This window comes from Phaethon lepturus, unplaced genomic scaffold (assembly GCF_000687285.1).
Source record: "Phaethon lepturus isolate BGI_N335 unplaced genomic scaffold, ASM68728v1 scaffold6019, whole genome shotgun sequence".
Classification (NCBI taxonomy): domain Eukaryota; kingdom Metazoa; phylum Chordata; class Aves; order Phaethontiformes; family Phaethontidae; genus Phaethon; species Phaethon lepturus.
Window position 1 is genome coordinate 31,658 of NW_010564085.1, and position 26,942 is coordinate 58,599.

The window sequence follows — 26,942 nt, forward strand, 5'->3', positions numbered from 1 at the left end:
TGCGACAAGTGCTAATGAGGGGAAAAGCAAATGAGCCATTAGTGTCCTGCACCCTCCCTCCAGTACATCCACCTGCAAATCCACAAAATTTGCAGCCCCTCTTGGCAGCACAATAACCAGTCAGAATGAAACCAGGCAATCAGAAGTTCAATTATTTCCCTAACGTTAACTGCATTTATCGCCAGGTTTCCCTGTAAAGGTGTGTCATTTTACATACCTTTAAAAGAAAGGCTTTTTTCTGGGATAATATTCATGCCAACCACCTGTGTTACAAAGCTGTCGTTTACTCCAGCACAGCTGTCTGGATTAAGTGTGCACCTCATCTTTCAAAAGCACAGATTTTCTTCTTAGCATTTTGCTACGTAACCACTGACAAGGACAGTCATCTTTCTCAACTAACATAGCTGAGAACAACACAGATATGTGGATGTCTGTGCTCAAGATAAGATAACGACATGGGATGTTTCACTTCCAGCCATCTACAAAGACAATGACTTCTCTGTACAAGATGGAGAGCGAGGCAGCGAGAGTACAGTCCAGGGAGGATGCGCACTGTGACCTTTGCTTTCCTGGGTGGATATATGTAGAGTTTCATATGCTGAATGAATTTCTGAGTTATTTTTAGGAAGTGCCTTATTTTCATGTTCAGTCTGAGATTAAGTAGAATGTGAAACTGAATTAACAATGTTTGCCATCAGCAATTTTATTATAGATCTCGATTTCACAGTCAACGTTTTATATTACAACGGAAGAGGTACAAAAGTGGGCATGAAGACAAACTCTTGACCTAGAGTCAGAATAGCCGATTTGGAAGTATGGGTGTGTGTCCGTGTTGATGCATGTCCGTAGTCACATAACAGAGTGCAAATAAAAACACATTTCACTTAACGGAAACGTTATGGGTGAGGCCCTGGGTGTGGTCCAGCTGCGCTCGGCGCAGGCCTGCGTATCGCAGAGCTACGGTTTAACTAGAGGTGCTCGAAATGACACCAGCTTGTGTAGTCCCGTGAGGACAGCTCGCGCACCGGGTGGCCGCTAAAACATACAGCATTGCCACCTTCTGCCTGTGGGACCGTGGAAACCTCTGTCTCCCTAACACACCGGCAGACGGCTGGGTGCCAGGAGGGCGGCCGCCGGCAAAGCCTGCTCTCGGTCTCAATGGCGCCGCACGAGGGTACCACAGCCGCGGCCGCAAGCTGGCCACGCATCTTTGTTTTGTCATGGGCACGGCACTTGACTACACATACGAGACCGGCAAAACAGAACTCGAAGGGAATCAATGAAGCCTGCTGTTTCACCGCACTGCCGGCGTGTCCCAGTGAATTACACGCCGCGAGGCACCACCTTGCACCTCAGAAACGGAGGTCCTCCCTGTGGCAACCTTTTGGTGTTTGTCTCTATTCCGTTGGATGGCCAAGCTGTGGCCTGAGAGACCTTTTATGAAAGTTGGAAGGCTTAGACTTATTGCTATACTAAGAATAAAATGTAATCTGAACTGCAGCAGTGTTTCCAGTAGGATTTTTAACGGGGTTGTCTGAGTCAGTCTTGCTATTTTCTCTCCCCAGGTACACACTTGACATGTTCTTACAGATGCTGGCAACCACCTGAGCAGTTTCTGGTCTTTTCTTGGCTCAGCTCGGCTGTTTCCCCACCAGCCACTTACTGTGATGCCCTTTAAAAGGTAAGAACAATCGCGTGCTTGCTCAGAGGCACCACGTCCCTGGGAGAAACACGACCTACACCACGTGCCGCCGGGCAGCGTTCCTCTCTGGGGAATATTGCACTGGGATGCAGGAGGAGCATAGCGTGCTCCTCCGGCCATTTTCCATCCAGCCTTTCAGTGAAGAGGGAGCCAAGCTCTGATGTGGTTCAGTGCTCGGTCACAGCAGGTTCTGCCTCCGCTGGGAAGTCTCTTTCTTCTCTGTGCACACCCCAGGGAATCCCCGCTCTGACCCTCTGGGCACACGGGGAGCTGTACAGGAAGGAGCAAAGCAGGGCACAGCATCCCCCCTCAGCCACAGAACGTGCCCGCGGCCCCTCCAAAATACCACGTTTGCGTGCGCGTGTGTACGGTAATCACACCTCAAGTATCATCTCCTGCTCCTCGGCTGTTAGTATCACAGGAAGGACTTCTGGCCGTGGCGTCTGTACGCACCACGCTGCTATTTATCACTCTAAGTTAGGTAGCCACATCTTTTCCAGCTTTACACACAAATAATGAAAGCCTTCGATAGCGCGGAGCGCTCCGTTTCACGGAGTGCAGAGTCTGCAGTCTGTGTGGTCAGGGCTCTGCACACACTGAAGGAGCTGAACTGGCCTGTGATAAGACACAAAAACAAGCAAGTATTTGGTAATCGCTTTGCAAGGACAACAGAATAAAACCCCACGGTTACTAAATGCGACGTGAAAGTCAAAGCGCGTGTTACATCTGTGCTTATCAAGTGGATGTGGATCCTTTTCTTAGGATAATTTTTTTTAGATCTTGCTGCAGAAAGATAACTTTGATGTTTATAGGGGTTAGGGACAAGAGCAAGTGAGTATGAAATGAAGTAGGGTGTGAACTCACAGCACGTCAGCTACGCTGTGATGACAAAAATAATTATGAGAAAGAAGTACGATCTCTTGCACTGACTGCAGAGCAGCTGCCATGCTGGAGTTCATCTTGCTGATGTGGTAACCCCTACTGCTACAGTGTACAACTGCGCTAACAATGTCAGATATTGGCAGATTTTTTGCCAGAAGTACATCCAGTGAATCAAAATTTTTAGTTACTTCTGGAAGACACTACTGACACAGAGCAACTGATCAGCATCAATTGCTATGTGGCACGAAAAGCTCAGCTGACACACGGCCCCACACAGCTCTGTCTGCAGTGACTTCAGGGGAGTGAAGCTAACTTACACAGTCCATCCTGAAGAGTTTTTTCTGCACATGTACATTGATTATTTTATTATTGCTCTGTATATAAAATACTAAAATGAATTGTCCCTGTTGCTCTACAGAGTTGTTTACGTGTTAGTTGAGCTCTGGCAAAAAGCCCTGCTTGTTATTCCACCTGAAGAAGTGAGTTGCGAGCCGCAGCAACGAGCACGTCAACAGCTCTTTGTGCCGTGTTGCAGGTTTCTCCTTGTGCTGACCCATGGGGGATGTAAGCTACTACATATTTCCTCTTCCTCCCTGGCCCCTTAGCTTATTTCATCTTAGGCTGAAACAATTTCTACCCGCTTACAGGGAGTATTGGTTAAAGCCGCAGTCACCCAAACAGAAAGCAAGTACATAAGCATCACGATTTGGCAGATTTATGCACCACTGTTAATTTTTTCACAGTGTGCGGAGTACCCATTAATCAGGTTTAGCAACACCTAGACAGGAATATATTGCTTTGCCTTCAAGATTAAAATCCTAGCACCAGATAAGGTATTCGTCTCCTTTGCAGACCAACTTTTCCTTATTTAAAGCTAATGTCACAAACTCAGTAGTTTATAGAAATGTTTACCTTGGAAATGTTCTAATCAAAGTATGAGCCCTTCACTCTGATGAGCTGTTCCTGACAGATAAGATATGAGTAATGTTGAACCCTTGCTGCTTTTTTAATGTCACAAATGAACACTTGCTCTGTGTGAAGGTCTCTGAACCCACACAGAGGGATAAAGGGTCTCAGGCTTTTGTTATCTCCTGCGCAGGCAGAGAGACATTTCAGGCAAGTCAGCACTTGGGCTGTTCTGTTTCCCAGACTCCTGTTTTTATCTCCTGACAATGGGGAATTAGAGTAATTAATAATACTTATCATGCCTCACGCCTCACTCTCTGACAAAGCAGCTGGACGGAAAGTAAGCTCAAACCATAGCGAAGGAAGCAAGGAGCATCCTTGCTGTACTGCGTTATCTGCGTGCAGCAGGGAGGAAAGCTGCCTCTTTGGTTGTGATTATTGTAGGTAAAATCCCAGCCGGATGAAACTGTTGAGAGAGGTTGGATTCCTCCTTCCTTGGAGGCAACTGAACATCCTCAGTGGCGGTGCCCTCCTGGCGTGCAGGGCAGAGACCAAGCCCCAGACCCAGCCAAGAGGAGGTCTGTGGCACAAGTGGAAGCCCCCGAGAAGCACACAGACACATCGAAGGGATGTGATGGCAGTAAAAGGGGAGTCTGCTCTAGTCTGCTGTAAACCAGGAAACCTATATTATATCAAGAGGGAGGTACAATATTTGTTTTATGTTAGCAAGTTGATACCAATAAGAGCAGGTAAATTACCTGTAATTGTCTTCACAGGTGATCTTAAAGTTTCGCTCTTCTAGGATGCTTTTTAACCTCTTTATGGAATGACCCGAGCAGGATTCACTGGAAAGAAAACTCTTACATTACTTGTGTTCCTTGTACAAGTGTACAAGAAGCTCAACTAAATTCCACACTATGTCACTTTGCCTTATTTCAGGTAAGATTCTTTAAAAGCTTGTCTGCTAATGTGCTGTAAAGTCCATTGGGTTTATGGTGTTTTCGCTACCAATGGGCCTTCGCTGGTAGAGACTATGTGATGTTCAACTGTGTATCTCGCACAAGAACTTTATGCTGGAAAACATCTGTGGGAAATAACTCGGTTCCATTCACAGTTCAATGTGCTCTAGAACTGCTCCAGGGCCACGGGTGGCCGCCATCCACAGGAGTGCGATATAAAGCTTATTCAAATCTGTGGAAGGACAAAGTGATCAAGTCCTCTGTGTGGTGAGAAAGGGCCAGTCACGAAAACCAGCAGCTAAGTCCCAGGTAGGACATAAGATAGCAAGAAGCAGCTAGAAAACATGGGAGGAAGCAAGATATGAGCATCTCCTGTTTGACTCAGTCTGTGGCTGCTGCTACTCTGTGTTGCCAGGGGCTGTTTCAGTTGCTTTCCACGGGTAGGAGCCCTTACTTGTATGCTGCTTTGCCATCCAGCTAACGGCTTCATGAAGCATGTAACAGTGTCATACCTTTGAGATCTTTATCTCTATGTTTAATTTGCTTGAGATAGCCCAAGGGGCCTGAAAGTTGTAATGGGAGGGTTGACAAATGTCAGAGACACAGACAGAGCCACTGCAAAAGACCTGTGACCTCAGGATAAAAATCATCTCCTGGTCTAGAGAATGGGGGAGACATCAGGCCAAATCCAGTTCCTAACATACGGCATTAGTGGAAAGCAGAACCCACTCTTCTTTGTTCACAAGACTTACCAGGTGTTATCAGCAATTCAACATGGGATACAAATCAGAAGATGGAAGGATTACATATTGGAGCTACCTTTCCTCCTTCTCCTTGGAAGCAGGTAAAAAGGAAAATGCTGTGAACTTGGCGCAGGGGAAGGATATGTCAGGAAGGCTGGCAGGGCACCAGGTTGTTGAAGCTGTCGAGGAGGAACATGGTGGCTTTTCTGATGTTGGGAAACCATGGGACAAAGGACCAAGTGCCATGTTTGGGGCAACTAATGTACAGATTACCCAATGTTCTTTTCTTCAGCAAACCTCTGTGCAATGGGCCACAAGAATATGTCTGGCATGCTGACCACAGGCCAGACGCATGCCTGTGAGCTGTGATAGTTTTGTCTCTTTGTGTGGCAAAGAGACTCTTCTGGGTGTCAGAGCCAGGGGAGGGGTTGCAACACCGGGCTGGCACTGTGTCAGACAGTGAGGCTGTCTGAGCAAGGGTCCCTGCTGGGTCCACGCTCGTTCCTGACTTGCACTGCATCATCACGGCCTGCCTCCTGACCCACAGCATCAAAGCTGCTGCCTCGGGTCGGGGGGGCCTTAGGAGCAGGAGAAAACGTGGCGGTACATTAAAACCACTTGAACCACAACACTCTGAGGGTAGGGGCCAAAGGCACTGAACCTCATGCTTAGTGCTTGAAACGTGATAGGTCTGCAAAGGAATCTGACCTGGATGAAAAAGGTCACTCAGAAAGGCTCAGATGTGATCTGAGGTCACTGCTCTGGTATCAGAAATTCCATGATAAGCATTTAAACTACAGATTTGTTATTAAAAATCACAGAATCATTTAGGTTGGAAGGGACCACTTGAGATCATCTAATTCAAGCAATATCAGCTAGAGTAGGTTGCCAGCCAGGTTTTGGGTATGTCCACAGATGGAGACTCTATAACCTCCCCGGGAAACTTCTTCCTGCATTTGAAATTATTTTGTCAAAAATGGTTCTGGTCAGCATAATTGTATTATTCCTGTGGAAAAACTTATTTTTCAGCTGCTCACCCTTGCAAACATAACCTGCTCTTGCAACTTCAGTGCAGCACCCATAATAAGGGTCTGTAGAGCTCACTGGGGTTGGAAGGAATTTAAAGGTCAGGGAACTTCTTGAAAGCAAGGCAAATGTGTCTTAGCTATAACCATTGAGCAGTACCTATGAAAAATACTAAAGGAAACAACAGTCCAGATGTTATTCTTTCCAGTAAAGTAAGCAGCTGGGAGACTGAGTGTAGGGCAAGTTTCGTGAGCAGGTTAAGTGTCGTCAGAACTGAGGTGTGCCGCCTGCCTTCTACACATGGCTCGTCGTTCCCTACCGCATCACTTACCTTTGAGGTCCACCGATGTCATGCATAAGCCAAATGTGTACTGCAGAGACTTTATCTGGATTTAGGTTAAAGATCTCAATGCTTCCAAAAATGCTGTTAGAATGGGATGTGAAAAAGCAAAACGTTCTTCATTATCTAAACAAGATGCAGAGTCTGTTCTCCAAATACTAGTGCTTATTAGTGCTGCTATTATTCTCAGTGAAGGAACATTATTTTGCCAACGGATTTTCACAGACTATTTAATTACCTTGTGGTAAAAGATTTTTCTCCCCATTCTTATTTCACTTTCATAAGAACTTTTGCCACTGTCTGCAGACTGAAAAAAGCTGACGTTTTTCCATCTTTAGTGCCTTTTCTCCTGTTTGGTTTATTGGCTACTGGTTTAGTTTGGTGCAAGGGAGACTGAACATGGCTGTTCTCCCAACCACCATATTCTTCATCTTTTGATATTATACAAGACTGCACTTCCAACCAGGTAACGCAAGGAAGCACTGTCTGGAGGGAGGAAAGTCCAGTCAGCTCCATGAACAATTAGAAATGTGTCTTTCATGTGTAGTGAATAAATAAACTGTAATAATGAAGTTACTTTGTGCAGTAGGAGCACATTGGATACCCCACCCACATACCCTCAGAAGGATTTCAGCTACAGTCACAGTACAGAAGGAGTTAAGTGAATAATCTTTGCAGTAGTCAATGCTTTGGACCGCTATATGAGTTTCCCAAAATCCATTCTGCAGTGGGACCCGCTGGCAAAGACATGTTCACCAGCATACAGGACCCACAGAAACATGGTAGGATGATGAGGAAATACCTGCTGCTTCTGAAAGCTCCAGCTTCTACTGATCCGTTGAGCATCACTTGAACCACACCACATGCTGCTTCTGCAAACTGAACGAAACAAATGGACATTATACTCTGACGCCACGTGCAGTGCCACGTCAGACTTGGGGCTAGTAGAAATCGCTGTAACTTCTTTGATATCATCAGAACTGACTTACACAAGTAAGGGATCTGGCCAATATTTTAACAGAACACGCCAGTGAAAAAAAATCCTCTAAAGGCTATGGCAAATCTATCATAAAGCTGCATTAGCCAGCTATAAATTGGCGGTGTGAGGTTGCATGGGATTGGTATCGCAACTTTCCTGTCACTGCTGTTTTCAGTTTTTACAGGGGATGCAACTTTCCAGAGCGCCAGCAGCTACAGCTCTCTGATGGGGCTGTTCCCCCCCTCAGTAACTTGGAATAACCCTCAGACTGCTTTAACTCAGGTGGTGAGGACGAGCCAGAACAGAAATGCCACAAGTTTAAGGACATGCAAACCATTGTGTATGCGTTACCTTGTGACTCACGCACTGTGTTCTTTTGTGGCTTGGGATTTTTCTCCCCAGTGGTTTTAGTAAGACTCATCACTGAGTGTTTTTTTAACTGATTTTTAAATTACTGGACCATGTGATCACTGTTCTTTTATTCTTTAAAACTCGTGTCCAAATATTTAAAGACTACTAAGGTTACAACATAAAGTACCCATTCTAGAGATATAATCCGTTGGCAAGACAAGGAAGTTTTAAAAAGCTTAACACTTTTACAGGTGGCTGTACTTATATCTTGCAAGTCCTCTTACATGTAAACAATGTGGCTCAAACTCAGGTCTCGAGAGCTGTGAAGTTACAGGAAAGTTTCCTGATGTGTAACTTTCTAATGTAATAATGAGTTTTAGTAGATCTTAAATTTATTTGGAGTAGAAAGCCTGCAGTCGAGCAAGCCTGTCTCTATGGCAGTTTATCCCTCCCAGGCTCTGGAACCAAGGGGATTAGTTACCCACAAAACATATTTTTTTTTACAGTGAGCAGACTTTTTCTTACGTACGTTAAGAGCTGAAGCATACAGGAATGCTTGTTTTCCACCTGGGACTAATAGTGGTATGAAGGGTGAAGTCTTGAGAGACATGTAAAATCAAACTGATAAAGGAAAACAGTTTTTTTTCTGGCAGTTTTTTTCTGTAAAGTGCTGATTCAACAAAGCCAGGCTAACTGCTCAATGCAGACTAGCAGGGTCTCATTCCTGTGATGGGACCTGGCACGTGTGTCTGGGTGGGTACATCGTAGGAACCGTGCCAGATAGATACCATTGCGGGAGGACGTGCTCTTCAGGTTTATGCTGGGAAGGTGCAAGGGGATTCTCAGCTCCTTGGAAAATTTCTGTGCCCAAATTGGGCACTGCTCTCAACATTGACATGCTAAAATGTATTTTATTTTATCAGTTTCAGTCCTGTGATTTAATTAAGGTGGTGATTATTATTACTATTGTAAACATCATTTGCAAAGCTCCAGCTGTCTGCCAGGTGTTGTTCTAGACGCTGGCACACAGTCTCTGCCCACAAATAAGAATGCCCAAACTACAGGGACATTAAATATTGTACTACTACAAATTTCCAAACCCATGATTTTTAGCCCCTATGGCTAAAGCTCGTGTGAACTTTTGTTAGTCTGTGTTTTAAGTCCAATCTGCAAACTCACATTTTTGGCAGTGTCAGGAACTTAGTGCCTTTCAACATTCTTGGATTCAGGGAGTTTTATTCTAGATCTTACCATCTTGGATGCCATCTTCCAGAATACAGAGCTAGGGTTGCTCTCACATTCACTTCGTTTTGGACAAGATTCATAGTTGATTCCTGAAAAGAAACATTTATGGAATAGCTAAGGTTAGAGTGAATATTGTCGCAATGTTAATATGGCTTTAAGAGCTGATTAATGATGGCAAAAAGATTTGCCCCTACCAAAGCAAGAGGGCTACATGAGGAAAGGGCTCTAAGAGGAAATCTGTGTGTGTTCGAAAGTCTTCCTGTTTGCTCACACATGCTCAGGGAGGCGGCTGCAGGCGCTGTATGCAAATAAATCTAAGAAAATTGAGAAGGGAAAACATGTAGTCCTCAATGTGAGAAACAGGTTGGTTCTTGACAATGCTGTCCAATTGCATTGCAAAATTAAACTTTGCCCAACATTTTCAGTAATTCCAGCCCATTTTAGAGGTTGCTAGCTTTAAGCATCAACCCAGGAGTCCTGTGGGCATCAATAACCCCAGGGTACCGACATAAAGCCCCCACCACTTTGACTGGCCTATGGCCAGGACCTTCTTGAATGGCATTCCTATTTTGCAGTTCGTCCCATAGAAGTCACAGGAAGGAACCAAGTAATCTTGATAAAGAAGGCGAGATATAACCATTAGTCCAAGAAGCAACATGGTGTTTTAATAGTAGCAAAAAAGTCGTGTTTTTTTTTTTTTAAATAACCTGAGAAACAAGTATTATTTTTATTCTTCCATAACATAGGACAGAAATACAAGTAAGGTTTTAAACTAAGTTAAAGAAAAGCATATGAGAAAATGAATGTGTTTAGGTCTAGATATACAAGAGAAAAGAATAAACTGGAATTCCAGTATTCTGATTTGCTTTGGAAAAAATAGGACTTATTACCTGGAGCAGAGGGGTCTCCACACCATGAAACTCTATCAGCCATATAACCCAACAAGGTGTCCTCCAAGGTAAGGAAATTTTGATTGGATTTTGTATAACGATGAGCGAGGTCATTTGTCTTGCTCCAAAACAGTGACTGTGAAATAAGGTAAAATACCTCATAAGTTATACTTATACTAGAGCTGGTCAGGAAATTTTCCTGGAGAAAAGCAAAAATTGTTCATGATAATGAGGGAGTTTTAATTTTTATTGAAATGCTCCAAGATGACATCAGTGGGCTGCAGTGGGTTCTCACATTTCCAGAATCTTTCTCGGTGGCTATTTTTTGTGGAAATGGACATGTTCAGCCTGTAAAGCATTTTGAAAGAAAGGTTTTGACGAGTTCTCATAGGATATATACCTAATTCGTTGTGTGCTTTTGAACTGCACATGGAAGAGCAGCTTTTTGGAAGCAGTGTCCCTCCTACAGCATGATAGCATGCTCCTTACAGAGCGCCGTATGCTCAGGGAACAGGGACATCTCCGGCACTTCACCAGGACCACCCCAGTACTGACACCTGAGACAAGCCTTACCCAGGGACAATTTTCCAGTGACAGAGAATGAGCGCGGTTACTGGGGTCCGAAGCTGATAACGCTACTTCAGGAAGCACAAGAGCAAAATGTTATCCTCGTTGACCTACAGACACTCACAGCCGTTATGGACAGGGTCCATCACTCAGAGCACTGCACAGACACGTCGTCCCACAACAACCCTCCTTGCGCAGCCCACCGTGCATTGTGCTGTTACCTTGTTACAGGGTATAGGATGACTCGCTAACTCCATTAGGGGCTGATAATCTTCTGATGTAATATTACAGGGATTCTTGTAAATGAATGCATGTTTTAACGATTCCCATATTTTTAGGCAATCCTTATCTCTGCCGAAAAATTAAAACACAGTTAATTAGTATTTATGAGTATTTATGACTGTGAAAGAATCTCCTTCTGTTATGGTCAAACACTATGGATCAGATTTTAAAAGAGTTCTGACTATGCTCAGGCACCAAAATACATTACTCATTAAAAAAGAAGAGTAACTTCAGCAAACTGAGTATGAACTGAGGAATGAGTAGCTCTAAAACATATCTCTCTCTCTCTCCTGCATTTTAAATTACTGATTATTGCAATATCTGAATGCCCCCTATGCTTTTGTCCCTTAGAAAAAGCAGTGCTGATATCACATAAGCAGAAGATCGAATTTCTTGATTATTCATACCAAATCATGAGAAGCAAATGTGGCAGAATATAGGTTGTACATTTTAAAAGTATGGCTGAAGGATTCTGCACCTCAGGTAGTGACCCAAAAATATGCTCGTGTGTTTCCCTGCAGAGCATTTGACCCTACAGAAAGAATATCTGTAATTTTATCTAAAACAAAATATTACTTTCATTTATGCACTGATTTGCAGCTATTGACTTTGCTGGAGCCACAGCTGATTTCTACATGTACAACTGAGATCCAAATCGTGTGCTTGGTCTCCAGTGGTTTCTTTTCAGTCTCCTGTTCCTGCAGGTTCTGGCCCTTTCGTTCTCACGGGTGTGAGTCAGAGGGACCCCACTAAACGTACACGGGGGGAGCCGGCACATGCCACGACACAACCCGATCACCTCAGCCTACACTTGTTTCTCAAGGTGCTGCTTTGTCAGCCTGGGAAATAAAGCCCACCTCTGCTGGCGGCCGCAGGGCTCCTTTCGTACTACCGAGAGGCAACCCGCTGCACGGCGCTGGCAAGCAACGGTATCTCTATACCGAAGTGGTACCACGCTCCTGTCCTGAAGCTGCAGCATACAACGAGGTTTGGGACGGCTCAGGACATTTGCTTTCTTGTACTTGCAGTAATGGATGAAAACTTTGCGTTAAGAGAATTCATAATTATTGCCTGTCTAGCGTGTGTTTTCAAGGCTGTCCCCCATGGGTGCACTTCCCTTCCTCTCCGCGCTCCCGTAGTTTCAGGCCCACGTGGAAAGCCTGCCCCTCTCATTACAGCAGTGACAGTAATGCAGTAATTTTCCATCCTTCTCTTCCCTATTTTTATGTAAATTTAAAAGGCTGACTGCATTATCCCGCTGTCTGCATGTCTGAATGGAGCTACTCTGTCTTTGACTCATCCACTCTTTCTTCGCTCTTTGCAATCATCTCCCAGTGTGTTCCCACTAAAAGCTGTTTGAAGGATGGACTTTGTTTTGTGTGAAGAAACGAATGCCTTCAGAGCACTACAAAAATAACACTGATCGATCAGTACATGACAGACACACAGCTGCAGGCTGTGCCCAGTTGGTCCTCAGCTAACGTGTAGGACGTGGAATTTGGTTAGTCTTAAAAATAGTCCTGAAGGGATTAAGAAAAATGAAGATTGAAGATTTCCAAACAAAAAAAAAAAAAAGGAAGATTCAAAAAATTAAGATTTCCAAACATTTTCAAGTTAATCTTCCCTACAGTTGTGTGATCTCATTCCTACTACTGAACTTGACCAAGATTTCTACTGAGTGCTCGTTTGAGCGTCAGAGGGGCGAACTGGAACACAGAGAAGTTGATCTGTTTGTGTTACATGGGCCACATCTAAACTCCGGGACCCAGGACCGCTTGTCAGCTCCTGGCCATTTCCTCTCTGTCTGGATATGAACTGTCTTCTTTCCCTTCCCAAGCCTTAGGGAAAATAAACATCACACAAAGAGGAGGCCAGACTCATGTCTATCTATGTCCAAAAGAAAGCGAGAGCACCTGGCAGCACTACGCACCAGAGGGAATGTCTCCGTCAGACACACTACAGAGGCTTGGGCCAGTATCGTACCCAGAAGGACCAGGCAATCCACAGCAGGATGTCCTTGGCCTTCTTTCTTGTCTGCCTTTATTTATATAGTAAAAAATCTAACTTAGCATTATATATGGTATCGGTTATTGGGAGGTCATACCACCAAGGTGGTTGCTAGAGCAGGTTTTCATGCCCCAGCTTCTTCCAGTCCTCCTCTGTGCAGGGGCTGTGGTGGATATGTCCTCATCTCTCATTCTGCATTACACCGCAGAGCTCTATCTGGATGCAGATGTCCCATAGCCTGACCGTGTCGATTTAAAACTGGCTTGGGTACCGCCACCGTGCAGTGCTGTCTGAAATGCAGGCAGAGCCTGGGGGCCGGGACAAGGCAGGTCAGCCTGAAGGGTCTCCCGCTGTATGGCCAACCGGGGCGGTTCTGGCCACATGCCGAATTTCATTTCTTACCGTGCCGATCTGTTACAGGGGCAGCCGCAGCTGCGTTAGGGAGAACACCTCTTGTTTGTATGAACCAAATTTACCTCCAGGTAAGTAAAGGCTAAGAACGTTGATAGTTTTTTACTGGGCTATTGTCTTTTATCCAGGAGTCTAAATGGGCTTTCAGTTACAGTCACTGTAGAAATAAGAAGCCAAACTGCAGATGCTCTAGGGAGCACAGTCATTGCTTTGCTTTTACTGGCATCTCAGGGGGTATTCTACTTAGCAGAATTTAACTTGGGTGTATTAAATTTTCTCCCGGAGGAGCTTGTCTCTGGCTGCAAACTGTGTAAGTAATCCACACAGACCACCCTCCCAGCCTCGGTACTTCATTTAGGGAATGGGAAGTTGTAAATGCCTCTCCCTGGTACATAGGATTACATCATGACCGCATTGATTCAGCCAAAAGAGAGGGCACCTGCTGATTAAGGGGTGACATTACAGAATAGACAGCTGTCCCCTTTGCTTTGCACAGTCAATGGTATCATAAAGAGAATTTGTAGGGCTTGTCTGCAAGCACCGGTACATCTCAAAGACATTTATATGGCTCATAGTTTCTAATCTGTCAAATGATTTGCCCTCTTGGCAGGACTCTTTTTTTTTTCTTCTTTTTTTTTTTTTTTTAAGCAGCTCCTGAAATCTGTTATGTATAACAGTGTTGACAGCCCCAGGTGTTGGTTGTTACCTGGTCATTTATCCTTTCATATTGCAAAGTTTTTAAGTTTGGCCTCAGAAGACAAAATATTTGTCAAGGAATCATAAGAAAACCTGGGGTTTTTTTATTCCCAAAGCAAAGACATAAGTCATAGACACAGTTCAAAGCATTTCTGCTGCTGAACTCAACTCACGGCCATGAGAAGCATGAAGCAACAACCATCCAGGTGATTCACAATCCTGCTGAGACAGCTTGCTGAGTCATGAGTTCAAAGCATCAGTTTTCTAGCATTTCAAGAGACCAAGCTCAGCCCTTGCTGATGTGCATGGATGTCACCTCTAACAGAGAGAACAGTCCTGGCAGTGCTAAGCAAAACTATGTTTAATGTCACAGAAGTGGCAGGGCTTAGCCTTCAAATGGGGGAAGGTCTTCTACAGCTGGTAATCAGTGTGGTACTTCCAGTTGTACCTCACAGAAGGATGATGAGGCATGATGATGGGCTGCTATAGAAAACAGGCAATTTCAGCATTGTTTTAGAAATCAAAATACAGATCTTCAATGTAAAAAAAGACATACAAAAGAGAAACAATATTTCATTTTCACTATCCTCACCTATCAACATATACATTTTTACAACTGAATAAGAATAATCTATTGATTTGCCATTAGAAAGCTATTTCTCTGATATGAAGTACAGGTTTTGCCTCACATCTCAAAGAGATTACCAGTCACACAGAGTAGTGATTTTGGTGGATATATGAAAAAATAAGCAATGAGAAAGCTTTAGAACTTGATAATCCCAGCTCCAGGAAGATCACAGAATCATTAAGGTTGGAAAAGACCTTTAAGATCATCCAGTCCAACCATCAACCCAACACCGCCATGCCCACTAAACCATGTCCTGAAATGCCACATGTTTTTAGAACGCTTCCAGTGATGGTGACTCCACCACCTCTCTGGGCAGCCTGTTCCAACGCTTGACCACTCTTTCAACAAAGAAATTTTTCCTAATACCCAGTTGAAACCTCCCCTGGTGCAACTTGAGGCCATTTCCTCTCGTCCTATCGCAGTTACTTGGGAGAAGAGACCAACACCCACCTCACCACAGCCCCCTTTCAGGTAGTTGTAAGGTCTCCCCTCAGCCTCCTCTTCTCCAGAAAATAAAGTTTCAAAAGTCCTTCTATCCACCACAGCAAGAAAATATTTGTCTCTCTTGCACCATTTAACTCACACTGAGCAGAGGCAAGGGCAGAGACCCGTTATAGCTCTGGGCCTCCTGAAGGCAGAATGAGAAGTTTGCTGGCACTTGGTATGCTAAAAATTACAGCAAGAACACTTTCAAGTTGAAACAAGCACATCTGCCTTGCCAAAAAGCACCTGGGAAAAAAATGTCCTTTTAAGGCTGCTCCCAGCTTCTTATTGGGAAGTTCTCAGTCACAGAATGGGCTCATTTTGTTTTCTTTGTTGGTTTATAGAAGAAAGGTGCGAAAGAGATCACCAGTCTACCAGTTAACTGAATTTATCTAATTCAGATACAGGAGTCCACAGTAAATACACTTATGTACCACATTGCTGTGGTGTACTCTCCTTCTCTGGTTTTTGTTTGTATGTTTTGGGTTGCATATTAATTCTGCATCATATCTGCAAATATCACATCTTTATGCGTAATGGATTTCTTCCTTTGAGGCTAACTTTGTTTATGCAGAAATCTCTAAGGCCTTTTATTCTACTACAGAATCTGAAATATTTAACCCAAATTCAGGGACATGTAAAACAAATACACTCTAATTTTATGTTTAATTTTTTCAAACTTTTAAATTATGATTAGAGTTTGGGAAATGCTGGTAAATGTGAAATAATAACTAACAGGCTGAGAAGGAATATTGTGAAACCTGCTGTAAACTCAAGAACTGAACCTGCAACCTTTTCTCTGGAAAGCAAGGATTGCAGCACTTGCCTTATGACCTTTTGGAGATCAAGAATATATCCTGCACTCAGTATAAGGATATCCCAGTAAGGGCTGGGATACAAATAACCATTAAAACTACATTTCCTTATTAAATACGAACGTTATACATAATGCAAAGCATATTCTGCACTTCTCCTTAGATTTGGGTAGAAGTTGCATTCTCCAATGAATTTGAGTATTTCTATCCATTTACGCTTTTTTTAATGAATATCACAGTAATCTATTAAATGGAAACTGGGGCTGAGAATATTTCCATTAGCAGCTATCCTAGCAGCCAAACTTTAATGTGCATATTAGAAAAATAGACAGCTTCTGCATCATTATTTCTTGCATATCAGTACACTGGTCTGGCTGACCTTGAGAGAGTATCCTTTCACTTAAGGGGATGGGACAGCACTGAGCTACCTGGGAAATCACAATTAATATAGGTAATTTTCTTCTTTACTTTGTAATGGATTTTTTTTTTCTTTAACTGGACACGACAGAGCAAATTCATCCCCAATTGAAATTGATTTAATTGGTGTAATATCAAGGATAAGTTTCATCCCTGCTGATTTCAGTTACACCATGAACCATGTCTTGTTTTCACTTCAGCACTGGACTGACATTGGATTCTAAAAACATCTCAAGAAGGGCAGCAGTTCTTGGGCTGTGTTGCCTCTAGTATTTTACTCAAAAATTTGAGAGAAGTGCTTCAAATATGGGACCCACTTTAAATTTACAAGCAAAAATTACTTCCAGGCTTTGTTCTGGAGAACCCAGTCAATTTTGCCCATATTGTTGGAATCGCTCTACCAGGCAGAGACACTTCCTCGGTGAGACGTGGTCTCCCCTGCAGACAACAGCGGCTTTTCTAAGGTCCTGAGTTTTCTTTCTAAAACACGACAATGTCTTCAGGCCAAACAGAGATTTTAATTGTGGCCTCTGTGGTGGGGCTCTGAAGTTAGAGCTGGAAACAGTCCCAAGAGCCCTTTATATAACTTGTCTTTGCAGGGATCAAACCTCGCCAGCAGTTGCAATTTGTAAAAATAATCCCTTCTCATTTGCAACCACTGTTAGCTGAAATAGTACTGCAGATATGCACCTAAGCACTCAGAAATCTGGCTCTTTAAAAAGTCAGTGAGAAGTTTGTGGTTATAACAAAGCTCCTTAAAGGCACGAGAGCAATTCACACTCTACTGGGGGTCTAAGGATTCATCTTCACCTGTAAAAGACCAGACTCCTTCTCAGAAGGAAAATGCGTATCAAAGGATCTAAATGGTGTAGCAATGCTTCTGCGTCTAACAGACGCATCTTTGCCTGTGTGTCAGTTTATCTGCCTCTTTTAGGTAACCTCTGATGGCTGCAAACTGCTGTGCAATTTATGCATCCGTTGTCGATCCGTTTTTTCATGAGAGCTTATGAGTAGCCATGCCTTTATATTGTAAAAAAATTATGCAATGAACAACAACCTGTACGCCTGTGGTGAGGGGAAGCCCTCTGTAAGCCAGAATCCTTTTGCTACCTTTTCACCCTCAATATTTCTTTTTTTCCTTCTGCTGCCTCTTCCAGCCTTGCCAGGTCTCACTGCTGCTTTGGAGCAGCTTTCTTGGAGCCGCTGCAAAGCCCGGCCCAGGCGGCTGTAGTTGGACGGGTCTGCAGCCAACTTGAGCAGCGGGTGTGGGGAGATGAACACAAGGAGAACACTGCCATCACGCGGGAGAAGGGACTTCTGAGGAGCAGCAGCCGAGGTCAACCCCCAAGGCGTGCGGTTTGTCATGCTGGGTGACGGCCTGACCCATCTCCAGACCACTGACTCAGAAAATGGGTACGTGCGTTCAACGGATCCGCTTCGTTCCTATTACTCTAGCACCTAAAATCTCCCATCAGGTATCTTTGTGCTAAAAATCAGACAAATGTGAATTAAGAGAGGTCAGCCAACATGCTGTCATTGCTGAGGATTTGAGGAGAGTACTATTTGCTGCTTCTAGCATTAGGATAATTGAGAGGGGGAAAATTACCAAAGGAAAGCATGAAGGAAAAAAAATCATGGAAGAGCTGTCAATCTCAACATCTTCAATGAGCACTAGCCTCTCACTACCCACTTAGTTTAATTATTACAAAGTGTCTGCCACTGTAACATTTATGGCAGATGACTTTTTTTTCAATATGAGAATGACATATTCGGGTTTTTTTGGCAGCTTGATCTTGTCAGTATTGCTCTCTGTTAATTAAACAGTTCAAAAGCCAGTAAAGAAAGCATTGCAGGAACTGACTGGGGATAGAAACGAAGATCCAAAACTCTGCCCCAGAGAAAGATGACCTCTGGAAAAGTTGCCTGTAGACAGAGCAATCAAATTCCCCACAGCAGATGTGAGGAGTCTGGGAGGTCTGGAAAAAAGAATGCAAGGTGAGATTTCCTCACCACAGGGCTGCGTATGTTCGTGTATGAGGAACGACCTGGAACAATGATAGCTCCTCGTCATGCCAGTCCTTCACCTCTGGCAGGAATGAGAGGGCTGTAAGGGCAGCTGTACTTGTGGCTTTGGTTTATAGCTCCTGGAGTATTTTATGTGAGCCGGGAACCGGTGCTGCAGGACAACACTAAACCTTACCACCCTTCCGAGCAGGGTTGAGCCAAGAGGTGGCAGCTATAAACCAGTGAAGAGTTCATCTACATAAGCAGATTTTTTTTGCTGGCTGGATTTCAGCTTTCCTGGGTGAAAAAACAAGCTGCTTAAGCAGATGGTGTTTTCAACAATGCTCTGTAAGTGGGACGCAGCTTCTAGAAGGGCAGCAGTCTCACCTGGGCTGCATTTCGACAGAGGGTCATAGTTGCTCCAGAATTTAAGCTTCCAAGTGAGGGCCATGTCTTCAACAGATATAGAGGGAGTAAATTTAAGCTGGCATTTTGCCTCTTAATTAGAAAGTGTATCTTTAGTGCTGTTTTATTTTTAATATTAAACGTGGAAAAACACTTCTATAAGAATTATCTAAATAAAAGTATGTTATAGCCAGGAAACACTCAATGGCTTAATGACGATGCAGATTTTTTTCCGTAACATGAATTTGCAGTACCAAAACTGCTGGGATGTGGCATAAATGCAATAAATCAGGAGAAGTCCCTGCTTCAAGAGGGGCAGGTGTCAGCAGGACAAGGACAAGGGAACAGACTGGAGATCTAGTACAACGGTGAGTGAGCTCCTTGCTAATACCTTCGTTTGGTGTCACCTCCTGGGAAGATAGACGGCATCTGTTTTCACTCTTGGACACTTGAGAGAGATTTTCATTTGTCCCTAGAGGGAAAAAAGGATCTATTCCTCCTATCCCTATGGATAAGCAAAGTGATACTTCCCCATGGTGCTCTGGGGTGTTAAACAGTTCTCAGGTTTTCACCACACCTTAGAAACGACAGCTGAGCGATACCATCAGCAAGCCATCTCTGAGCACGGCCGTTCCACTGACATCCCTACAGATGTTACAGAAAAACTGCAGCAGGGAGAGGTGGGAGGGAACAGGATTCCCCCTTTCAGCAACAGCAGGCTCTTAGATTGGCTCATCCAAACATTTAATAATTTCAGTCCTGGGGTGGTAATTTAGGCAGCCACCAGCCATTGCTCTGTATAGCCAATTCTATAAAACCAATAAACAAGAGAGAAGGCAAAGAACAGGCAGCTAACTGGCTGTGCGTGACTAAATAGCTGCATGAAGTTGCAGTAGCAAACTAAGTTGAACAGTAATTCATCGACAAATACTTCTGATTAATGTGTAGAAGGCCAGTACAGACAGAATGATACCTGGTATCTGGGATTAAAACCAAAGGAGACTTTCACTGCATGGAGATTTTAATATATGATGGTGGGGTAATCGTGATGCAGTTAAGCTAACCCAAATGTGAAAAATTATTTGAAATCCTACAGAATCTTGCAGGAAGAACCATTAAATATCTAACCACAGTTAAATAAATGTAAGGAGTTTGAGTATGTGAGAAATATACAGTCATTTAACAACAATTTTAATATAATTATAACTCAGTACAGACAACAGACAGGTGAGCTGACATATGCCTGCCAAAGCAAGAGACAAATTCAGATCTCAAAAGCATTTCTGTACCTCAGAAGTACATCAGTGTTGGTCATGGATAAAAGACAATGCATCTTTTGACATCTCCTCCTTAAACTTGCAGGATACTCTCAGGCTTTGGGTTGTTGTTGTCTGTGGAGTAACGGCCTGGGAGGGTAATTTTTTTGTGCAGAACCGAGTTTGAGCTTTGCGCAGAATTGGATGGCCTTTCACAGTCTAGCATTGATGCTTATACTCCAGGAGAGCAGAAATGAATATGTTGGTGATTAATTATCTCAAGAAAAAATAAATGACAGCTACCCACTGCCATATGAACTTGTCTCTTGCCAAAGAGAAAATTATTTCTTTCTAATGAGCTACCTCTAGAAAGAAATTACAATAAAACCCAAATGGAGCTCTCTCTTATAGCCCAGAATAGTTCCTGAAACTTGCTTTAAACAGCGTGATGACTCACTTGAAGGACCAACTACAGAACCAGTAGCACTACCTCTACATCCTAAAGTGCTAACAACTATATGTTTGTGCCTAGTAAATGTTATATTCCAGTTCCCTGTTAAAGCTCAGTACAGCTTATTTCAGTGGAAGTGTACCTCTGAGTAAGACTCAAACAGTTGTTAATATTTATAATGATTATATCTTAGTTACCAAGAAAATACAAGAACAGTCAAAGAAGTCACTCATATACAAGTTAGGGAAAAACAATTGTAAAAGAAGATTTTGTTATAAATATTGAAGGGCAGAAGAAATGAAAACCAGAACTATGCATGTTTCCTATATCAAAGGCTAACACAGGAAAGATATTAAAGTCAATGCAGTGGCACATGAAATAGAGAGGGAAATACTAAGAGCATACACTGAAGCATTGTAACAAATGTTCTGACGTGGCCATTTTAATAAGCAGCGTGTTATTATGATGATAAAGTGTGCATCTTAATACCAAGAGACAAACCAAAAGTAGGAACAGATATCAACACCATTGCCACTACAGATAAGCCAAAAGGTTTCTGCATCACTGTTTGTCCTAGTTACCCAGTTAGCTAGTTACCCAATGGACCTCTTGCAAGTCTAAAAGCATTTTCTACGAAATGGAAGAATAGGAAGACACCTCTGGAGATCGTCTAGTCCAACCCCTGGCTCGGAACAGGTTGCTCAGGGCCATGTCCAGTTGGGTTTTTAATATCTCCAAGGATGGAGAAACCACAGCCTCTCCAGGCAACATGTTCCACTCTTCGATCACCCTTACAGTAAAAAAAAAAAGGTGTTTTATTCTTATGTTTAAATGGCATTTCCTGTATTTTAATCAGTACCCATTGCCTCTTGTCCTGCAACTGGATACCACTGAGAAAAGGCTGGCTCCCTCTTCTTTACTCCCCCATCAGGTGTTCATACACACTGGTAAGATCTTCCCTGAGCCTTCTCTTCTCCAGGCTGAACAGTCCCAGCTCCCTCAGCCTCTCCTTGTATGTCAGACACACCAATCACCTTTGTGGCCCTTCACTAGATGTGCCCCAAGTATATCCATGACTCCTTTGTACTGGGGAGCCCAGAAGTGGACCCAGCACTCCAGATGCATCTCACCAGTGCTGAGTAGAGGAGAAGGATCACCTCCCTCCACCTGCTGCCAACATTGCTCCTCGTGCAGCCCAAGATACCACTGGCCTTTACCACAAGGACACACTGGTAGCTCACGTTCAGTTTGTCCACCAGGACCCCATGACTTTTTCTGCAGACAGAGAGTGCAAATAAAGCCATTTGTTTGCTCTGGAAACACAAGACACGGTGTAAGAATTCAATTTCTTTTTAGAAATTGTATTTTTAAAAAATAGAAGCTAAATCCTTTGCAGTTTGTTGTATATTCAGAAGCTTTAGAATTCTACAGTGCACTCTGCTAGGGCTGCTAATGTGTTATGATTTGGGTATAACACCATACTCTTCAGAAGACTGATTCACCAAAAGTTTCTCATATGTAAGGCATTTTTTTCCTCATGAAAACACAAATCTCAGATAAGTTTGAGTATAATGTCATGGTAATATAAAATAAGGCTATGGGTTTTGTGAGACTGAATCAAGTCATGGCTGTTGTTTAGTGCTATGCTTGATGTGAAAGTGTTAACAATCAGTGAACAAATAGAAGGAAATTAAATTAAAAATTCCTAGCAAAGCATGAAGGCAAAATGCAAAAGTAAGCCTACAAACAACAAATCCCAGATTTCTTTCTGGAAGAAATTATGCTGCAAGCACAATAGTAGCTCACACAAAATCATGTTTCATATGTTCTTTTTGACAACAAGTATGTCCATCTCCACAGGCTCCAAAGGAATGGAAAGGCAAGATGCATTCATGATCATGAAGTCCGGAGACAAAGCCCTCCCAAACATGCACCAACTTTTACTAAATTTAATGGAACTATAGACTGTTAAAATTTGTTATAACAGGAATTTGCCACTAACTATAGAAACAACATTGGTTGGCCCAATTGTATTTAAAGGGGAAATCTATGTTGCAGGTCCACACAACACTGCATGAAAAATGTATTGAAGTTCTAGGCTTTGCATCTTCCTCACCGGGTTTTTGCACTGCTCAGTCAGACACAGTAGGATTGCCGGGCCTGAGAGTCACATGCGTTACTGAAGGGGCTCCCCGTCTATGTCCTGGGCGCTCTCTCACTGGCAGAGGTTAGACAAAAAATAAGCTGGTTTGACTTCAGCCATTTTTGTATAGCAGGTCCTTGCAAACTTGGCTTAGCTTGGGTGAATCAGAGACCACGAAGTGACTGCAGATCTGAGGGGGGAGTAGTCATTATCTGGGAATGAAAAATCTCTTGAGCTGCAAACGTAAGATGAGTTTACTTCTAGATTGAAAAAAACAAATAAACATTATTTGTGTTTTGGGGATCAGTGACTATGACCTTGTAGATAATGTGTCTTCTCCCCTCCTTTCCCAGGTCACAAAGTGCTGATCACATCTGACCTCAGCTTGACAATTCAAGCACGGTGATAAGGAAAACTAAATCAGTCAACTTTCTATCAGCAAGTTTTATGCTACATCTGTTACTATCTGTTCTCTCCGAGCAGGCATCAAGGTGCAAAACCATCTTAAACAACATCTTCCAAGCAATGGGTAAGTTACTGCGTCGCCACAACTGGTCTTGACCAGTGTTGTGTTTCTGAATGAGAAAAGTGCTTTTCTGGAGTATGAGAACTGCCACAAGAGGGAGTCGCGTTGTTGGGGAAGAGGAGACGAAGTAATTTGAGGTCAAATTTCTCCTTCAGACCGAACTGCCTTTATTCAGACAAAACTACAATACATACCAATGGCTGTGGTTGATGAGTATAGAATTTTTGCAAGATTAGTGAAAGCAGAACTTGCAGCTTTTGTTAATGTTGGGGGGCAAAAAAAAAAAGGACTATTGAGCTGTGACAAACTATTGCTTTAGCTCTGTCTTCTGGCAGCAGCCAGTATTTTCCAGGGAAGCCAAAATGAAATACTACTCTTTAATGTGTGTACCTAGCAATGTGTACAGGGAATGAAACCCCTAAAGCCTGCTGCTATACTATCTGCATTTTTTCCTAAAAAATGGGGCTAATTAATAGTGAAAATACATTATTGGAAGCATTTGGTATTCTGTGCTTGTTTCTCCTTGACTTTGGCATGATGACAGTTCTACGCAGGAAGACTAACTGAGGAAAGTTAGTGTATTCTATGTGTACGAATCCTAACAGTCAATCTCCCAGCAGCAGAAATAAAACCAAGGCTTGTATTGCATGCAGGCAGTTAAACAAAATTATTACCAGCAGGCGCTGTATGCAGTACCTGAGAACCGTTTAGCGAGCAAGTTCAATGCAGCGCCTGAACGTTTTGACGATTTTAGAGAATAAGCGAATTGAGAGGATAAAATCTGTTTGCATATGAGGTGCTTAGAGAACCCGACTGCAGACAGTTCTTTCCAGTGGCCTCACCGGGCTTGGGCTCAGCCCACAGCTCGTTTCGGAAAAGACAAGAGCGTGACCAGAGCGTGCTGACTTGTGTATGGTCTCCGGGGCTCCGGTAAGACGTGGGAGAGTGCAAGGAGGCATCCCCTAGGATTAAAGCAGCCGTGAGGGTGACGGAGTACATTAGCATGTCCGCAGCCTTGTCGCATGATTTACAGCACGCAGTTGCAAAAGCAGAGCTAAATGGGGCCTGTAGACTTGTGGCCTCTGTTAAATCCGCCTGTGATACCTAGAAACATTACAAAGTCCATATTCATAGGTCAACAATCCCCCTTTTTTCCCAAACCTGCCAGCTATTCCAGTTTGAAATACGGCACTCCAAAATGTAGTAAATAGTCACACTAACTACTACAGCGAATAGACTGCTATTTAAAAAAAAAAAAAAAAGAAAATATTGTCAAAGATGGAACTTGGTGACTCTGGTATAAAAAAGTAAAAATATGAGGAAATGTCCACAAGTTTACAAAAAGCAGAGCTTTTTAAACAAACGCACATATTGGTGTAAGATTAAAAGGGCAAGAACAGACCATGGACAAACTTATGAGGAAATGAAAAGTTTTAACCAAGGCAAGTGATAGTGGGAGTCGTGGCAACGAAAGTCCTAACTGAGCATAGGACACAGCTTGCTCAGCTCATAAGCCTGCCCGCGTTTCTGCAGTTCCCTGTTCCTACATCTTTTCTTTGATTAAGTACACAAAAGACCTCGTGCGATGCAAGATCCAAGGCCTACGTTAATGATGAAAGAGCGCAGGATGAAAGATACGGAGCTCTCTGATGTGTCCTAAATGCAACTGCTTTATTATCAGAAAGTGCCAGCGACAGAAGCCGTTGGTTACGTGACAAACTGCACTGAGCTCAGCAGGATCAGAAACGAGGAATCTTAGGTTGGATTCCCTACGTTTAATTCTCTGGTCAGGAACCTCCTGAACATTTAATGTGTAAGTAAAAGAGCCTATTTTTCCTTTTTCAGTGCTCTCTGTCTCGCATAAATTTCTCTCTTAAATAAAACAAAAAAGGGTCCTACTATACAGAAGTCATTTCATCTGAAAGAAACAGAGCTCACAGCCATGAAGCTATTAAACACTATTGGATTATGAATAGCACAAAATGTTATGCCTTGTAAAAACAACCTTTTTAGGAAACTTACAGTCATGGGTTTGTGATTTTTTGAAAAGTGTCCTTGAAAGAATTGCTTAAACAAATTATTCCCAGTGAATGAAAACACATGTGACACTGGCTGAAAACATACTCACACAAAAGTGGTTTTTACACCTTCAGCACCCCAATTTGAATGAAGCAAGCATAAGTAATAAAGGCTATTAGGCTTCAAAACAATTTCAATTAAATATTGAATGTATACTTCTTTAATAAGTGAGTGTGTGCTTTTAGAAACATGTACAAGGTTTTGCAAAAGCTTCAGGAGCTTTTTAATATTATTTGTAAAAGAATCCCCCTTCCCTTCACTAAACCCACTTAGGTGCTTAATGTAAAGCATGAACTTAAGCCTCTGCACGCTCAGGCCATGATTTTCCACGTGCCCACTTCCCTTCAAATGCTGCAAATCATCTTTTTCATACGGCACCGGACATCTGAGGCCAAGGGATGGCCAAATGGAAGCGAACTATGTACAACTTTGTTCTCATCAGCTCAGTGTCACGAAAATGACAGGTGGCGATTGCCTTTTTCAAGACAAAGACAGGTTGGTTCTGTCACCTGGCCAAGGTGCAGGGCAGCCCCACGGCGCTCAGCCCGAAGTGGTGGAAATGCCTGGTGGAGGCTTACTGCGGACACAAAATAGGGTGGCTGGTGCCACAGAAGTGATGGGTGGGTCCCTGCGGAGAGATCCTGGCTGCTCTGGATCCTCTCCTGAGGGTCCCCAATACCTGCAGGGGGGGCCGGAGCACTCATTATTTCATAACTCTGCCTTTCCCTGCGGTGAAGGGGATCAGAAAATCAGTTCTCAGCCCTAATACTCTATTGCAGACCTGGGCCCCGGGAATCCTCTACTGCAACGGCGGAGCGGTGGGCTGCTCGGGCTGTCACACTGCCTGCTGCGGTGGGCTGGGCAGGGACCACCGCTGGGTGAAGGTTTTGCCCAGGGCTGCTGTGCTGGCACTGCCAACCCTCCGTGCGGGCTGTCTGCGCTCATCGCAAGGTCTTACCCCCATGTGAAGAACATCTGTTCTGGGTAACGCCAAGATATTTCTAACATCTTTGTCCGTCCTATAAATCTGTGCTGAACTGCTTCCTTTTCCCCCCTCCTGTGTAGTTTTGCTTATGTGACTGCAGTGTCGTTACAGGATTTTTGGCAGATCAGCCTTAAAGCAAATTGCTTCACCCCCACGTACTCAAACCTGTTGGAATCCAGCTTTTATTTTAGCTGGCTTTAAGGAGTTGCAAAATCCATTTATGATTACGTTTTGACCTAGGACTGGGGTTACTTGCACTGGCTCTGCGGGTAGTTTCCTGAAGAAGCCACCACTCGGGCACCGCCAGTTGCTGCCCGAGTTTGTACGTTGTGCTACAAAACAGGGGTCTGTCTCACCCCCCTGATTTCTCTCTGCCACTGCAATCCCAGCAGACATGGCCGGGTGGAGGTGAGAAACAGCTCTTTTCTGTTCTCGTTACACACCTGATGCACGACCGGGACCGCTTACTCACCGCAGCTCAGGGTACCGCGCCGTGACATAGTTGTAGCATCTTCCCAGGATGACTTCTTGCAGGTTCTTAGTGGTCCCTCTGTCCTTCCACTTCAGCATTTTCGGACTGACCTCCTGCTTTCCCGGAGTCAGGACAGAGGCCAGCACGACGGCGAGGACGAGGGCGGTCAGCAGGACCACCATGCCCACCAGAAGGACGGTGCGCTGCCGCGCCCGGGCAGAGCCCTGCCGGAAAGGCATCCTCGCCTGGCCTGGGTGAAGAGCAGCAGCAGCTGCTATCCGAGGCAGAGGCA

General features: G+C 43.7%; 1 protein-coding gene across 1 annotated transcript; it reads right to left on the reverse strand.

Moving 5' to 3' along the window:
- Positions 1-2,250: 2,250 nt before the first annotated feature.
- Positions 2,251-26,889, reverse strand: CD38 (CD38 molecule). The gene is made up of 8 exons (XM_010294756.1): positions 26,651-26,889; positions 10,812-10,941; positions 10,024-10,159; positions 9,140-9,222; positions 7,361-7,437; positions 6,550-6,642; positions 4,249-4,335; positions 2,251-2,317 (listed from the first exon to the last, which is right to left on the reverse strand). The coding sequence occupies exons 1-8, from the start codon at positions 26,887-26,889 to the stop codon at positions 2,251-2,253; spliced, it is 912 nt and encodes a 303-aa protein (XP_010293058.1).
- Between the last annotated feature and the right edge of the window lie 53 nt (positions 26,890-26,942).